This window comes from Epinephelus fuscoguttatus, linkage group LG13, assembly GCF_011397635.1.
Source record: "Epinephelus fuscoguttatus linkage group LG13, E.fuscoguttatus.final_Chr_v1".
Lineage (NCBI taxonomy): Eukaryota > Metazoa > Chordata > Actinopteri > Perciformes > Serranidae > Epinephelus > Epinephelus fuscoguttatus.
This window is the reverse complement of record NC_064764.1, coordinates 36410313-36427914: the sequence shown is the minus strand read 5'-3', so window position 1 is coordinate 36427914 and position 17602 is coordinate 36410313. Positions and strand designations below refer to the sequence as shown.

The following is a 17602-nucleotide window of genomic DNA, read 5'->3' as shown; positions in this document are numbered from 1 at the left end:
CTGCAGGATGCAATAAAATATATACTGTATTTTTTAAATTCTTAGCATTGTGCAGCCTTAAAATCATTTTCTACAAGTTGAACCACTGAAATGCTGAAAGACGACAGATTTAAAAGACTGGATCAGTCAGAAGCGTCTCCTCAGAGTTGAACAAACCTTCGTCCTCTGCCGTAACGTTGCGGATGGTCATAAAGTGGCGTCGACCGTCGTTCCTGAAGTTATATTTTGGGCTCTCTCTGAGCTCCCACGAGTCTTTGTACCACGTGACGGTGGCGTTGTCAAAGGACACCTCGCACTCGAAGGTGGCGCAGTGGCGTTCATTGACCTCGATGCTTCTGATGCATTTAGTGAACTGAATTTGTTCAGCTAAAACCAGACAACCAAAGTTAACTTCCGATTCTAGATTCATGTCAGTTTACAACATTGATGATTTCATTGATCGGATGTTATTGTTGATGTGTTCAGACTCCTGTTCGGAGTCTTTGTAGTTTTGACTCCATTTGAAAGAAACACAGAACAAAAGCACAAAGAAAGCAGCAGGTTCAAAGAGGTCAGTGTGTTGTGTTAGTGTGGAGTTGTACTGCTTACCTGGACTGACACCAGCGCCTGATAATGAAATAAAGAAGTGGGACATAAGGACACGTTACAGACGTACAGACGGGTGTCGGTGACTTACAATAGTAAGTTCATACACTCATAGTCTCAGTCTTACCTGTGACGGTGAGCTTGGCATTGGAGATGTGAGGACCACACACCACGCGGTAGTTGCCCTGATCTTTGAGCTGGCAGTTCTTGACTCTCAGATAATGGTGGTCGCCCACGCTGCTGATTTCGTACTTGTTGCTGCTGTCCAGTTTCTGCGTGCCTTTGTACCAGTTGACGGTGATCTCCGGGTAGTTGATGCGGATCTGGCACTCAAAGGTGACGTTCTGGTTCTCATTTGTTGTCTGGTCGGTGATGTCCTCCATCACAGAGACGGGCTGAGGATTCAAAGCCTGGTTTAACTACAATGCAAACTCTGATGGGTGCATCTTTACAGGCTCCTAAAGTCTGTTTTAATCTTTATTTTAAATTCTAGTTTCCACAGATATCCAGAGAAATGTGTATGATACACAACACATGTTCATGTACTTTGATGTGTTTTTTTAAACTTGTTTCTAGAAGTTAAAGTGACACAGTGAAGTCCAAGGTGATATGCCGTTACACCACAGTGTGAATAGCTAATGTCGCTTTTTTCCCCTGGGTGTGCAGAATTGGGATCTGTGTTGGCTTCAAACCTTATAGAAAACCTTCACAGCAGAGGCTGATTAATGGTTTCACGTGTGTCTAAATACGTCTGCGTAGTCTTCAGTCCTTTAACTGTGGGACTGATTTCACCTACAGAGGAGTAAAAATGACTGCTCTTGTTTCCAGGTACCTCTGTGCCGACGCGTCCCTCCAGCTGCTGGATGAGTCGGGCCATGTCCTCCTCGTCCACCCGGCCGCCACGCTCCAACTCCTGCAGCGGGACAAACAACGTTAACAAAGTCAACCACATCCATTCTCTTTACTTCTGTTTTCTTACCTCGCAGTTTGTTTCTGTGCTGCTGTTAAAGGGGATCAATGAAGTCTGATCAGATCTTTTGCGTAACTGTGTCTTTAAAGAACAACTGAAGATGGACTTTTAGACAATCTACCCATTCTGTCATTTTCTCTCACCACTTTTCCAGTCTCCATCTCCTTCTCCTTCTTCAGGAACTCGACAGCCTGCAGGATGGCGCGGTAGTCATGGATGTTGTGCTCCCGCAGGATCCTTTCGTAGTCTTTGGGGTCGTGACCTCTGAGCAGCTCCACAATATCAATGTCTTCAGGTCTCTTGGGACTCTTCTGCTTGGAGGGAGTCCTGACAAATATAAAAACAATAAATCAGAGAAGGTGTCTTCTTATCAACCAGTAAGCAGAGATGATCTTGTTTTGAAAGTCTCTGACAAAAATCAATCAATGTGGACGTCCTCTGTCCTGTTTCAAAGACTAAATACAGAAATCAAGCAACACGTCTCTCTTACTTCTTCAGCCGTGTCCTCATGTCTCCGAATCCTTCCACTTCCTCCTTCTTGGTGACCTCGATCTCAGTGCTGCACTCGATCTCTCCGTGTTTGTTGCTGGCGACGCACCTGTAGACACCGGAGTCAGACTTGGTCACATCTCTGATCTCCATCTTGGCGTCTTGACCCTTATGCTCGATGGAGATACGACCACCAGGGGTCATCTGCCTCCATTTGCCCTTCATCCACTTCACGCTGGGGATCGGGTCGCCTCCAATCTTGGCGATGAAGGTTGCAGTGCCCTCTGCAAAGAAAAACACAAGCAAACATGGAGCTCCACATGGAATCTGCAGGAATCTGCTTCAGTTCAGACCCTGAATGACGGGATTGGAGTAATTATTGGTTCCTCTAACTGGTCTAACTGGTGTTTTTTTTATGAATGTGTCCTATAACCAGTACTCAGTGTCTACCCATCATTAAACATGTTGGGGATTTATTACACAGACTAAAACACGCATAACATGGACTGCAATGTCAACATCTCTATGGAAAAATGCAAATAAATGTTGGCATTGTTCTTTTCTACAAACCAAGGACACATTACATTTGTACATCATCATGCAGCAGATACATTGAAACTTCACGTGTGGTTAACCTGTGGTTATGTTTAGGCACGAAAACATGTTTTAGTTTTTGGTAGTACAATCCTGGCTGGAATGCGGTGATGTCTTGTTGTGTGACAAATAATGTAATGTATTCATGGTTTGCAGAAATGTCAGATTTTTCGTTGGTGATTGGGCTGAAGTTTGTGACATTTCCCTGACAGCGTCATGACTCCTGTCAATTGTCACGAACCTGTGAGCTCAGCCCTCCATAATTAAAGAGAAAGAATGTCTAGAGACTCTCTGAACAAACAGCCTCAGGTCCAGATGTGTACTTACTCTCTGTTACAGAAACGTTTTTGGGTTCCTCGATGAAGAACAGGTTGTCGAGCCTTTTGACCGGAGCAGCTGCAGCTGGGGCGGCGGGCTCGGCAGGGGCAGGCTTAGCTCCTTTATCTGAAAAGAAGTCATGGAGGTAAGTGCGATGTTGTCATGTTTGACGGTCACCAAGAAGTCCAAACGGAGCATGAGATGTTAAGATGTTATACAAACAGCTTCACTTGTTTGAACCTTTATGAGGCTTTTACCCATTGAACTTTTAGGAGGCTTTCGCCTACAGAACTGGGCAGTATATTGACATTATCTGAATATGGTGATTTTCGATATGGTTATATGGTAAGTGTTGTCCTTCCCTGGTTTCAAAGACTGCAGTCATTATGTGTCAAACTCTGTTCCCTGTCAATCTTAAAAACAATTAGAGGAACAGAAGAGCTGATTCATTGGAATAAAACAGCTTCTACTGTGCAAAAAGTTGCCCAATGATCAAAGAAATGAGCTGGGAACACTGGTCGAGTGCTGTAGTAGTGAAGTATTCATGTCCTTTACTGTGTGAAATAGAAGTGAAAATAAAAAGATGATGAGGACAGGCTGACATAAGAAGACCTTACCTCTCACAGTGACCTTGGACTTGCAGAAGTCACTGCCGTTAGGGTTGCTGGCCTTGCAGAGGTAATCTCCTGCATCACTCTTTGAGGCCGCACTGACCTCCAGAGAGGCTGTCCCACCAACAAACGTGATTCTGATGTTTGCGCTGGACTTCAGCTCCCTCCTGTCCTTCATCCACTGAATGGTCAGTGGAGTAGGGCCAGTGACATGGCATTTGAGGCTCAGCTTCTCGCCCTCGCTCACTGTCACTGGCTCCAGAGGGACGTCGAACTTTGGAGCCTGGCCAGTTTCAGCTGAGGTTAGGAGAAAAAGCAGGACAACTACAGACACTTGTTTTATGTAGGACACTGGAGCCTTGTCTCTAGACTGTAGCATAAACCTTTAGAGGGAAACCAGGCTAATAAAGTCATTAACTTACCTTAGCCTGAGATGGACCAAACTACACACCTGACTGTCCATCCATGAGTGTTTGTTTCTGTTCAGCCATCAGTTAATCTGAAGGTTCTAATTCTGATTAAAAAACTCCAACTATTCCAAACTCCATGGCCATCTTTGGGGGAAATTTAAAGGCCAAAATGGCTGCCAGTGAAAGTCTCTAAGGGTTTAGTCACACCAGCATTTGTAAGAGTGAAATGTGAGCTCTTAAAATCTTCTGGGACAGGTCTGCTTTGTGTCCCCAGAGTCGAGACGAAGCATGGAGAAGCAGCGTTTTTATGTTTTTTTTGTAGTTTTTATACTCCACATATCTGGAGCAATCTCCCAGATTTCTCTCTGCTGCAACTCTCACTTTTTTTAAAATCAAGGTTGAAGACTTTTCTGTTTGCTGCTGCCTCTTATTAAATCAAATATTTATTCATTTAACCAAGCTAGGCATCTTCCTAAACCATATTTCGCTAACTTGCTTCTGTATTTTTGCTGGCTATTGGCAGTATGTTGGCAGCACTAGCATGCTGCTAGTTTGGGTTTCCTGGGATAACAAGGGATTATCGTGTCCTATTTTGCCTCTGATTGGCTTACCTTGACATTCTTATGTTAACCCTGACCAATCTTATTCCTGTTGCCAAAACCTAACCAATCCAACCAACAAAGGCAACAAGTACAAGCCAATCAGAGAGAGTAGGGTGGGTCTTTCCTTTAGTATCCTAGGAAACGCAAGTTCGCCTACCAGTTAGCATGCCGGACAAAGTACTATGCCAAGTAGCCCCACAAGTAATCAATAAGTCACTTTGCAGGAAGTGAGGCTGAATTTGATCAGGCACTTCTGAATAATAAAACATATTCATTTGCTGTGTGTATTTTGATTGGCTGACTAAAGATGCAGCATGTGTTGCTTGTATTTCTGTTCCTGATGTTTTTAATTGTTCAGAGACCCAGTTTTATTTCCGCTGGAACAACTGCACCAAGACAGACCAGGCAACATGGATCTGAGAGCCCAGTGAAAAGATAATTTATCTTTCAAAGGAACACAAAACGAAACACAAAGCTTCAAATAATGAAGATGAACTGACACACTCATACCTGAGATGTTGAGAGAAACGTGACATGAAGCTTTGCCAGCTTCATTGGAAGCTGTGCAGGTGTATTCACCACCATCAGAGCTGGTACAATCTCTGACAGACAGCACGGCCATGTTGTTCTTAAAGCTGACATCATATTTGCCAGAGCTGAAGATTTCACTGTTGCCCTTGTACCAGGTGACGCTCAGTGGCTGAGAGCCAGTCACCCGAGCTTCCATCTTCACCGTTTTACCCGCAGAGTCCATCATGGACTCAGAGGGCTTCTTGGTGAAGGTTGGAGGGACTTTGTGCTCTGTTGGTGAGGGAGAAAGGGAAGAAAATCAGAGCATGTAGTGACATTTGGAAATGGTTCGATATTCAAAGGATCATTGACGGGGCCACCGGGCCTTTCATCAGGGAAAACACAGAGTGACAACATGGAAGACAACATGGAAACAACCTGCAACATACAAGCAAACAAATACAGAGTATTCACCCTGTTAACTTACTACTTACTTCCACCTCTCTACAAATCCCTTTGTCCAGCAAGCAAATATTAATCTGACCCAACCATATCAACATGGAGAACATGCTCTCAAGGAGCTGTAACACATTATAAAATCTTTTGTTTTCCCAAATCTAACAAACAGGAGACCAGCCAACCATGAACACACCAACAACGAGACCCAGGACTGTTTGGATGTTACCAAATTCCTTCTTGTTACCAACAAGCACAGGACCACAGGAAACGATAACTAGACCGAAGGTTAGTGTTAGTAACTGTGACCACATGAGGAGATGTGTTTGTTACTGTGTTACCTAGTTTAACATGAGCATGACAGACGTCAGTTCCTTCAGCATTGGAAATTTCGCAAGTGTATTTTCCCGCCGCAGTGGCTCTGTCACTGTTGAGGACCTCCAGGACACAGGAGGAATTGGTGGTTTTGACGTTGTACTCGTAAGAAGCCCAGATCTGCTGATCGTCCTTCTTCCACGTGACGTAGACCCTCTGGCTGCCGGTGTAAGTGCACTCCAGCCTCAGAGGTTTACCCAGCTCATGGGAGACATCCTCCAGTTTCTTGACAAATCGCACAGGTTCTGAGAGAAGCAATGTTGAAATCAGTCACAGAAACCACTGATATTTACATGCGGGGGACGAAAAACTATGTGACGGCACGATATCCAGAATCCGTAGATGTTGTCATGGGAAGAAAGAGAGGCTATGTGAATAAAGGGAGGTTTACCTGTACATGAAGGTAGGAAAGGTTACAGGCTATGTGAGTGGTACTGACTGTTACCTCTACAAAGGGTTGCAGCGATATATTGATTTTAACTTTTTTGATACCATGAAACTGCGGTATTTTCTGAGACAGTTATTGTGCCGTGAAAATCTCATACCGTTGCAACCCTTCCTCTAAGAATGATTCATTTCATGCATGATGAGTGATGACCACACCCATACAGAATCTGCGCCCGCAGAACTCTGCAGGTTTTCATTTTGGATCACTGCTGAAAACAGTTGCGCAGATTCTGTTTTGGTGTGGTGATACTACAGTACTACAAGCACTGTGTTGCTGGTTAGTGTTACCTAGCTTGATATGAGCATGGCAGATATCAGAGCCTTCAGCGTTGGAAATTTCGCAAGTGTATCTCCCCCGAGCTTCTTCACGGTCACTGTTGAGGACGTCCAGCACGCAGCTGCAGTCTGTGGTCTTGACATTGTACTTGTAAGAGGCCCAGATTGGTCTCCCATCTTTCTTCCAGCTCACATACATTCTTTGGCTTCCAGTGAACGCGACTCTAAGTGTCAGCGGTGTGCCGACCCTGAACGTCATGTTTTCCAGCTTCCTGATGAAGCGAGCAGGCTCTGTGAGAAGCAGTGAGGGTTGTTAGAAGCAAAGGTGATGGTGAGCAAGCAGAAGCAAACATGAGTCCTTCATTCTAATTCACTGATGGAATTCATTTAGGCTTCATTTTATTATGTGAGGTGGAGTATACAGAGTCTCACTGCACTCCAGAGCAGCTCCTGTTCCACTGGCCTTAGTCGTACAACCTGTAACTCGTACCCCTTTTCCACCAACATGGGAAAAGTTCTGCTCTGGTTCCTGCACCTAATTTGGAATCATTTGAAGCATTTCCGCAGACAAATGAAAAGGTTCAGAGCCTTAAAGTTGGTCACAGCTGGAACAAAAACATAGCAGGTTTTCCTTGACCTGACGTGCGAACCATGACGACATTAGTGGGCAGTCATATTCGACAGGTTGGAAAGAGCGGATGGAGTTTTCTACGTCTTCTTATCATCATTAGTTGATCCACGCTTGTTTTTTGGAGAAAAACAAATATCTGTAGTAACAGGATGAGCGCATTGAGGTAATCAGTGTGACCTGCCATCTTGCCACAACTTTTTTACTTTCGTTGTGCACTGCGCAACACCCTCCTCTGATCAAACATCCTTCATTATAATGATTCAGCATAAACCTGGTGGAAATGCGGGCTGGTGCACTCGAAAGCACAAAGGTCCCAAGAATCCTTAACTGGTTCAAGAACCAGAGGTAGTTTGGTAGAAAAGGGGTATCAGAGTGTTTCTTCCATTCCTATGTCTGGAAACATGACGATGTTTTATTAAATCAATGGATGATGGATGGACAACACCTCCAAACACCAGCGGAACAGAAGCTAGTCGGAGAGTAAGATGAGCTCCTGCTTTCTATAGTTATGTATTATTAAATGTGTTACTTTTAGCGTTAGCGGCTGAGATGTGAGAGTGGCCCAATCCCAGTTCTCCCACTTGACCCTACCACTCTGTTTCGAGTGCCACTGTGTAGGGTGTGCCGTTTCTTTAGTGGGATCAAGGGGTAGTAATCATTCAGCCCTACAGGAGATGTAGACTCCAAATGGAGTGGTAGAAGAAAACTCCCAGAATGCTTTGCGAAGTGAGGCAGGCTAAATGTAAACAAGCAACATGGCTGCTACTGTTGTGGAAAGAAGCCCATAAATTTAGCTTTATCTTTGCAATTAATGCTGCAAAATGTTGAAATCTGTTGGGATATAATGTGGAGGCAAAGGAATATTTAATTTGATTGTTATGACAAGCATTTCTGAAAATTTGCTGCTGTGTTAACTGCCCTGTCACTTTTAGCTTTGTAATGCTAATTCAACTGCTTATCTGCAACTCTTAGCCAACTATTTCAACATTTGTTCATTACTTTTAGCTGACTAATGCTATTTCAATCACTTATCAGTTACTCTTAGCTAACTGTTTCAACAACCGATTCAACCGATTATCAAATACTAGCAGCTAACTGTTTCAACCATCATCCATTACTTTTAAGTGACTAATGCTCCTTCAACCACGTATCAGCTAATTTTAGCTAACTGTTTCAATCATTTCATTAATTCTAGCTAACAAATACTATTTCAACCATTATTAATTACTTTTAGCTAACTATTGCAACTATTATCTATTACTTTTAAGTAACTAATGCAGTTTCAACTATTTATAAGTTTCTTGTAGCTAACTATTTCAACTATTATTTATTAATTTTAGCTAACTAATGCTAATTCAACCACTTACCAATTACTTATGGCTGTTTTAACCCTTATCCATTAGATTTAGGTAACCACTAATGGTTGATAATGTGCCATTATCGGCATGATGACATAACAACTGGCGTCCTATTTGCTTGGTTAATATTTCAAACCTTACCCCTATGGTTCTGTTCTGAAGGGCAACTACTCTGTCGAGGGCACTCTAAAACAAGACATAGGGCCAAGTGGGAGAATGGGGATTGGGCAGGTGTGTCATGGAGGTTATACCTTTCTTAGTGGTTTTATTAATGACATAGGCATCACAGATGGCAGAACCTCCTGCGTTAGAAACTTGACAACAATAGAGCCCAGCTGCATCTTGTCTGTTTAGGACTTCCAGAGCACACAAGGAATCGGTGGTCTTGAAGTGGTATTTGTTCGAAGCAGAGATCGGCTTGCCGTCCTTCTTCCAGGTCACGTGCACTTGCTGACTGCCGGTGTACGTGCATGTCAGACTCAGTGGATCGTCCAGACAGTATGACGTGTCCTCGAGCTTTTTCACAAAGCGCACCGGTTCTGAGAGAAGCAACAGCGTTAGTCATGTTGTGGAGCCTGAAGTGCTAGCAAAGCAGTGAGTATGTTAGAGGGCAGTTACCTAATGTGACATGAGCGTGGCAGATAGCGGAGCTACTGGCATTGGATATTTCACAGGAATATCTCCCAGCAGCCTCCTCTCTGTCACTGTTGAGAATCTCCAAGACACAGGAGTTGTCAGTTTTCTTGACGTTGTACTTGTAGGAAGCCCAGATGGGTTTGCCATCTTTTGTCCAGCTCACATATATGAGCTGGCTGCCCGTGTAGGTGACCTGGAGCTTCAGAGGCTGGCCAACCCTAAAGGTCGTGTCCTCCAGCTTTCTTACAAAGCGCACAGGTTCTAGGAGAGGCAAGGATGTTAGCTGTTAGCCGCCTGTCAAGCAAGTTAGCAAGTAACCTGAAATTCTGATCAATAAACTACATAAACGGCTCATTGTTTTCAGATTTTAACCTCTTTAACAGATTTTAATGTTCCTGTTCTTTAAAATTGACTGCAGTCAACTGTAAAGTGGGTCCTCTGGTGGTGAGGTCAGTCCTTTCATGTAATTTGTAAAAAAGTGGAAGTAATTTTTTGATTTTTGTTTTATGTCACAGATGTTTTTCTCACAGTTTTCACTAAATTTGTTAATGTTTATTATATATAAGACAAGTGTATTAGCTTTTCATTTTACAGTATTCAGTACCCACAGACTACTTTAAAGGCATATATCAGATGACCCCCTAGCTTTTATTATGTAGGCATTTTTAGTAGTAGGACTTTGTATGTTTAAAAATTAAGCTTTGTCTTTGGTGTCAGGGTCTTCTGCAGACTGACTTGGCAGAGATGGCTGCCATCTTGTTTTTGCGTATTTTGCTCTTACTACCACTAGATGGCACAAAAACGTGTCCATGAATGAGGATAACAGGTCTACGTTATGCAGAATCAAGTATAAGATGGGATAAACAAAAAATGTGATGTCCTCATATGAAGACGCAGGGCTGCAGGACGGTACAGATACATTTACGTTTTTCTTTGAAAAAAATAAAAACCAAAAACAATGAGCCGTCACGTTTCATGTTTACCTAGTGTGACCTGTGCATAGCAGATTGCGGTGTTCTCAGAGTTAGAAATTTCACAGGAGTATCTCCCTGCTGCTTCTAGCCGGTCACTGTTGAGGACCTCCAAGACACAGGCGTTATCTGTGGTCTTGACGTTGTACTTGTAGGAGGCCCAGATTGGTTTGCCGTCCTTTCTCCAGCTCACATAGACCCTGGGGCTGGCACTGTATGCGCAGTACAGCGACAGGGGCTGGCCGAGTCTGAAAGTGGTGTCTTTCAGCTCGTAAATGAAGCGCACAGGTTCTACAGGAGGCAACGATGATGTTAGTTCCATGTTTTATATGTTACAGCAAGCAGATGCATGTTTATCTGAAAGAACTAGTTTACAGGGCACTTGCAAGAATTTATGATTTTTGAGATTTTGAAATTAACTGTGACCAACAGAATAGTTGCATGTGTTAGTGGCTTTACCTATCTTAACCATAGCATGGCAGATATCTGTGCCCTCTGAATTGGAAATCTCGCATGAGTACTTCCCGGCAGCTTCCCGGCGGTCACTGTTGAGGACTTCCAGGGTGCTGGAGAAGTTGGTAGTTTTAACGTTGTATTGGTATGACGCCCAGATTAGCTTGCCATCCTTCATCCAGCTAACATAAATCCTCTGGCTGCCAGTGAATGTGCACTCCAATGTCAAAGGATGGCCAATTTTGTAGTAGGTGTTTGTCAGTTTTCTCACAAAGCTCACCGGTTCTAAGAAATCAATCAGCAATGGTGGTGTTAGAGAATATAAGCAGTGGACCTTGGCCTTTTAAACAAGCTGGTTAAATACTATCTTATGGACATGCAGATGAAAATCCCCGTAAAGAGGTGAGGTGCTCATGCGGTTTACCTAATTTGACATTAGCGTGGCAGATATCGGTTCCTTCAGCATTTGAAATTTCACATGTGTATTTTCCAACGGCCTCTTCTCTGTCACTGTTGAGGACTTCCAAGGTGCAGGTGTCTTTGGTGGTCTTGACATTGTACTTATATGATGCCCAGATGAATTTGCCGTCCTTCTTCCAGGTCACGTTGATTCTCTGGCTTCCACTGTACGTACACGTGAGGCTCAAAGGTTCACGGAGTCTGAAATAAGTGTCCTTCAGCTTTTTCACAAAGCGGGCCGGTTCTGAGAGGAGTAAGTGGTGGGTTAGTTGCATGAAGCCTACAATATGTTATACTACCAGGCAGTTATTAGTATAAACTAACTAACCAGATGACCATCTCAAATGGCTGTGCTTCTCTAGGCAGCAGCAGAAGGCCTCTGTTGTTAACGCAGTTAGTTGATGAATTGAAAGCAGATAGTATGTTAAGAGTTTGTGACTTTACCTAGCCTGACACAAGCATGGCAGACGTCGGTTCCAGCTCCGTTGGAAATTTCGCAAGTGTATGTTCCAGCTGCCTCAGGCCTGTCACTGTTGAGGACGTCCAGAATGCAGGTTGAGTCAGTTGTTCTAACAGTGTACTGATAAGAGGCCCAAATCAGCTTGCCATCCTTTTTCCACGTGACGTAGACCCTCTGGGTTCCGGTGTACGTGCAGACGAGTTTCAGTGGCTGACCTACTATGAAAGTGGTGTCCTCCAGCTTCTGGATAAAGCGCACAGGTTCTGAGAGAAGCAATGCTGATGTTAGAAAAGCACTCATTGTTATGCTGCCATGCATTAGCCTCTATGTCAATGTAAATTCTGCTACTACGGATGAAATGTAACTTGTAGCAAAATCAGTGATAGAAAACTAGATAAGTAACCCTTCTAAGAGTTGCGTATTTCACATGAGGAACTCTTAATGCATAATCAAACCAAAAAAAAGAAGGGTGTAAGGTGTGAAAACTCTATGGGAGAAGATCCATTAACACATGTAACTGATTTATCAAGTTTCTTTCTATGAATAAAGTATAGGAAACAAGCATCACCTTTCACCACCACACTACAGCTGGCAGAGGCTGAACCAATCCGGTTCTCTGCCTTGCAGATATATTCGCCCTGATCGAACTTGGTTGTTTTGGTCAGTTTCAACGTGGCAACACCCTTTACGAAGTCCATCAAGCAAGTATTGGACTTGCGCAGCTTTCCGTCACCTTTAAACCAGGCTACGGAGATGTCAGGAGTTCCCCCAATACAGCATTTCAGGGTAAGTGGATCGCCCAGAATTACCTCCACTGGCTCCATCATTTCAACAAAGTATGGTCGCTCTAAAATGAAAGATGATGATGATGATGAAGATGGCTTAGTATAACTTCAGAAGTTGTGTATGGACAAATGGATGACTGAATTAATGAATGCCTGAATGATCATGAATTATTAAAAACGTAACTGAAGACAATAACATGCATGTTAATAATTTTACCTAGAAGTGACACTTGTGCTTCACATCTGTCACTTCCGACTCCGTTGTCTACTTCGCAAGAGTATCTACCGGCTGCCTCCATCTTGTCGGAGTAAAGAACCTCCAGGATGCAGGAGTTGTCTGTGGTGATCACATTGTACTGATATGAGGCCCAGATGAATTTACCATCCTTCTTCCACATCACATTTATTCTGGGGGTTCCAGCGAATGTGACTTCAAGCCTCAAAGGTTTGCCCTTTTCAGAGGAAATGTCCTTCAGCTTCTTCACAAAGTGGACTGGTTCTGAGAGAGGTAATTCCATTATCAGTTACTTAAAATTCACTTTAAGAAGAACACACATATTCAAAAGAAAGATATCATGCTGACAAACCTTTCACAAACAGGTTAACTGGGCAGCTTTCCTTCCCTGCATCGTTAATGATCTGGCAGGTGTACTCTCCTGCGTGGGACCTGTCCACTCTGTGAAGCACCAAAGTGGCGACGTCGTTCTTTAGGGTGATCTCGCAGCCTCTTCCATGCTGCATTTCCTTTGCTCCCCTAAACCATTTGACCTTCAGGGGGGCACTGCCTTTCACTTTAGCTGAGAAAGACACGTTTTGGCCAGGCACTGTTTCCTTCGCTTCAGGTGTTTCCACAAAAGATGGAGGTTCTGGGTTCAAATAAAAAAAGATGTGTTGTAAGATAATCATTAACTTTCTCTAAGGAGCCCGATCCTGCACTACGGAAAACCTTTAAATGTTCTGTTCTCGACTCTATTCAAGTCTACTGACCTGTCACATTCATGGAAGCACTCGTCTCACTGGCTCCTGCAGCGTTTACAGCTTTACATGTGTATTTGCCAGAATCGGACATCTTGACTGTTGGGACTCTCAGTCTGCAGCTATTATCAGTGCAGCTGATGTCATAGTTTGGCCCACTCTGGATCTCCTGGCCGTTGTGGAACCAGGAAGTTGTTAAAGGGGCAGAGCCAGCAACCTTACACTCCATCTCACCAGGTTTACCCACAACAAGGTGGGTGTCTCTCAGCTTCCTTATGAAGCTCGGTGGAATCAATTTATCTATTGTTAAGAGAACAACACGTTATAAAGCATTTCTGAGCTAACCTCTAATTAAAAACGATTAAGACGTTTGTGAAAAGGCCACCAACCTGAGACAGAGAGCTTAGTTTTGCAAGAGGCTGTACCAACATGGTTTGTAACCTGTAGTTTGTATTCTCCAGCGTCTGCTTTATCAGCAGACCGAATCTTCAGGGTTGCAACCTTCTTTGTGAAGGACAGCTGATACTTGGCACCAGAAGATATTGCTTCGTTATCCTTGAACCACTTAATTTTCAGATCTGGTGTTCCAGATACTGTGACTTCAATAGCTGTATTGTCTCCTGACTTGACGTTCAAGGACTCGGGGCTATCCACAACAGCAGCAGGTTCTAAAAATTAGGAAGAAGATATTAAGCTAAACGAATCCTCACACTGGTGGCTATGTCATAAAGTCTGGAGTTCTACAAACCTAGAACGGTCACTTGGGAGACAGACTCCACAACTCCAGAGTCATTCCTCAGCTGGCAGGTGTATTTACCAGCTGTAGTTGAGTCAGCTTTAGGCACTACAAGGGTGACCACATTATTCTCAAATGTGATCTTCCTGTTGTCACCATCTCTGAGAATGTGATCTTTGTCCTGAACCCAGGACACAGTCAAAGGCTCGGAGCCTCTTACTGTAGCTGTCAGTGTTAGCTGCTGACCGGCTGTAACTGACTGGTCCACCAGTTTCTTGACAAATGCTGGTTGTTCTGAGTAGTGATGGAAAAATCAAAAGTGAGTGGAGATAATCACACAAAGCTCTGAAGAAATGGCCATTGCGTCTGTACTAACCTTTTAGGCTAATGGTAGTGCGGCAGCTTTCAGTTCCTACGTTGTTAGACACTTTGCACTCATAAAGACCAGCATCTTCTTGGTCCATTTTCATGATGTGAAGTGTGGCAGAGCTGCCCTCACTGACCATCTTACACTTTCTGCTCTCCTTTAGTGGCCTTTTGTCTTTGTACCAGTTCACCTGGAAAGGTGGAGTGCCGTACACCTCGCAGTGTAGACTGGCATCTTTTCCTTTTATGCCCTCTATCGGACTTGGTGTTTTAATAAAGGATGGGGCCTCTGGAAGATATATCAGAGATATATTAACAAACTGAAAGCAATTCGGTTGGGCAGTTCCATAGGACAGAAATTCTTGTTGAAGGTCATGCTTAAGTTCAGTCCATGCTAGAGGAATCCATCCAGACGGTGACAGAAAGATCATTAGTAAGAGAATGGAAATGAAAGAAATTAATATGGAAAACAAAGGGTTAACTATAAGGTAAAGGGTAAACAAGTCATTCCATCAAAAATAGGGAGAAACATGTCTCTAAAAAAAGAGGTAACACACAGACACATGCTATCAGACACACTGGATGACAAGAATCTGATTTTCTACTGAAACAGAAGGAAGACCATTGGACTCCATGCTGAAGTTTTTACACAGAACCCACTCTTAAAGGGTTTAACTCAAGACTTCTAAAAATCTGCATCATCACAGATTTTCATTCCTTCTTTTTCATGCTACACAAGTTCAGAGGGGGTAAAATCCACAAAACGATTAGCAAAGATATCTGTTCGATAGCTGACCTTGAACTGTGAGAATGGTGCTGCAGCTCACACTGCCAGCATCATTATGAGCCTCACAGGTGTAGACTCCATTATCCTCAAACCTTGTGGTGTGCAGCTGGAGGTACGCAGTTGAGTCAACAAACATGATCTTATAGTTGTCTCCGTCCGTTAGCTTTTGGTCATTTTTGTACCAGCACATAGTCAGGGAGTGTGAGCTGGTGGCCTTGCATTCAAGACGGAGTGCCTCACACTGCTTCACAAAGGTAGTGGGAGGAAGTTTCAGGACAAACTGAGGGGGCTCTGCAAAGTCAAAAAAAGATCAAGTTACTATCATCAGAATAAAGTTAGCCTCGAATCAGTGTGAGGTATAGAGGATGGCAACAGACTCTTAAGACAACACAGATATTCCTGGTAAGAGAAGAAATGGTAAGGTGGTCAGGTGGAGGAAATGAAGAGGAGCTGTGAGAATGCAGAAAAAAGATGGAGTTAATCAAGAGGTAATGGTAATGGACAAAAAAGAAAATAGTCCAACCTTTCACCACCAACTCTGCTGCACTTTTCACCGTGCCTGCTTCGTTGCTAACTTGGCAAGAATAAATTCCACTTTGCAAAGTCCCGACTGAGCAGAGCTCTACAGAGGAAGAATATTCCTCTCGTTTAATCAAACATGATGGTCCTGTGATGAGTTCGTTGTCATCCTTGAACCATTTCACTATAAATGGAGATGTTCCTTCAAAGACGCTTCTGAAGAGTACAGTAGACTTTGGAATAACAGCCTGAGACACAGGCTCAGCTACGAATCTTGGTGGCACTAAAACCCAAACAGAAAAATGATTACTATGCATGACTAACAGACTTTGAGTTGAACATTTTTATAAAGTCAAACTTTGAATGCTAACCTTTAGCTGTGAGAACTCCGCTGCACATACAGCTGCCTGCTGTGTTGGTAACTTTACAGGAATATTCTCCTGTATCATAACTCTCACTCAGTTTGAACTGAAGTGAAACAGTATTTTCATCATGCAGAAGTTCATATTTGGAGCTCTTGGTGATCTTTTCTTTCCCTTTGCTCCATTCAACCGATACTGGAAGAGAACCGGCCACTTTGCACTCCATGGTAACCACTGAACCCATGATTGCTTGAATGTTTGTTAACTTCCGAATGAACGTCGGAGGAATTACTTCCTCTGTTAAGAGTAACAGTAAAAGATGATTAGTCAAAGAAAAAACACACAATGCTATAACTGAAAATATTAGTTATGTCAAGAGTTGAAGAGTTTTTTACAAACCTAAAATAACCAATGTGATTTTACAGCTGCAAGTCCCCACAGAGTTTGTGGCTTCAAACAGGTACTCTCCCCCGTCAGCCAGCTGAGAGGACTGTATGTTAAGAGTGCTGACGTTGTTCTGGTAGCGTAGACGATGTTTTCTGCTCAACTGGAGCTCATTGCCATCTTTAGTCCATTTTACCCTGATCTGAGGAGTTCCAGCTACCCTGCACTCAAGACTAACCGGATCTCCACAAGTCACTTTGACTACTTCTGGTTTCTCTTGGATCGTAGGTGGTTCTACAACACCGAGAAAAAGAGGTGAGTGCACTTGTTATTACCATTCAGGCTACCTATGTTGTTGTGCAGAAGAATCAAGCATGAAGTGGAGGTACCTTGCACTACAAGGGTGGCAAAGCATTCATCCTGCCCGGCCTCATTTACGACCTGGCAGGTGTATTTCCCGCCATGAGTTGCTTCACAGGCAGGAATCCTGAGAGTAGCCTCTTTGTTCTTGTACGTTTTCTCAATCTTTGGATCCTCTGGGATCCAGTTCTCGTCTTTTTGCCATTGTACAGAGAGAGGTAGAGACCCTTCCACTGTGCAGTGAAAGACAGCAACGTCGCCCAAAAGAGTGGAGACATTTTCTATCTTCTTGACAAATGTTGGAGGGACTAATACAAAGAAAAGATGTCATTGTAAAACCATTAAGTGAGCATTGCTGTATGTCTAATGTATGTCAGTGTGATCATCAGTAAAACCAACCTTTCAATGACAGAGCTGCAAAGCCAGTACAACTTCCAGCCTCATTGGCTACGATGCACTGATAACTACCAACATCTTCCACTTTACAGTCCTGGATCTTCAAACTCACATTTTCGCTATCAACGATGTACTTTTGGCTGGATTTGATTGGCTTGTTATCTTTGAACCATGTGACCTTAAATGGGGCAGTTCCTACGACTTTGCAAGCAAATGCTGCAGTGGAACCTTTAACAACTTCAACAGACATCAGCTCTTCAGCAAACAAAGGTGGCTCTGAAATATCAAAGAAAATCAAGCTAGAGCAAACTTTGATATGTA

General features: G+C 43.4%; 3 protein-coding genes across 12 annotated transcripts in view; all 3 read right to left on the bottom strand.

Moving 5' to 3' along the window:
• LOC125899773 (titin-like) overlaps positions 1-3866 on the bottom strand; it is a 134924-nt gene extending 131058 nt beyond the window's left edge. For all 10 annotated transcript variants that reach the window (XM_049594305.1, XM_049594304.1, XM_049594306.1 and 7 more), the window contains exons 1-7: positions 3574-3866; positions 2966-3082; positions 2046-2328; positions 1699-1882; positions 1418-1498; positions 713-980; positions 589-606 (exon numbers count right to left, since the gene is read on the bottom strand). In XM_049594305.1, the coding sequence (XP_049450262.1) occupies positions 589-606; positions 713-980; positions 1418-1498; positions 1699-1882; positions 2046-2328; positions 2966-3082; positions 3574-3745 (1123 nt within the window). In that variant the 5' untranslated portion in view covers positions 3746-3866. The remainder of the gene's footprint in view (positions 1-588; positions 607-712; positions 981-1417; positions 1499-1698; positions 1883-2045; positions 2329-2965; positions 3083-3573) is intronic.
• Positions 3867-4933: 1067 nt separating this feature from the next.
• LOC125899507 (titin-like) lies at positions 4934-16148 on the bottom strand. The gene is made up of 12 exons (XM_049593901.1): positions 15784-16148; positions 15270-15551; positions 14484-14762; positions 14120-14401; positions 13761-14039; positions 13384-13671; positions 12984-13262; positions 12614-12895; positions 12180-12458; positions 5887-6165; positions 5090-5380; positions 4934-4965 (listed from the first exon to the last, which is right to left on the bottom strand). Exons 1-12 carry the CDS (start codon positions 16094-16096, stop codon positions 4934-4936), a joined length of 3165 nt encoding a protein of 1054 aa, XP_049449858.1. The 5' UTR covers positions 16097-16148.
• The window catches only part of LOC125899774 (titin-like), a 53425-nt gene continuing 51953 nt past the window's right edge, over positions 16131-17602 (bottom strand). The window contains exons 55-58 of the mRNA XM_049594315.1: positions 17285-17557; positions 16915-17193; positions 16541-16819; positions 16131-16438 (exon numbers count right to left, since the gene is read on the bottom strand). Coding sequence (XP_049450272.1) covers positions 16146-16438; positions 16541-16819; positions 16915-17193; positions 17285-17557 — 1124 coding nt within the window. The 3' untranslated portion in view covers positions 16131-16145. The remainder of the gene's footprint in view (positions 16439-16540; positions 16820-16914; positions 17194-17284; positions 17558-17602) is intronic.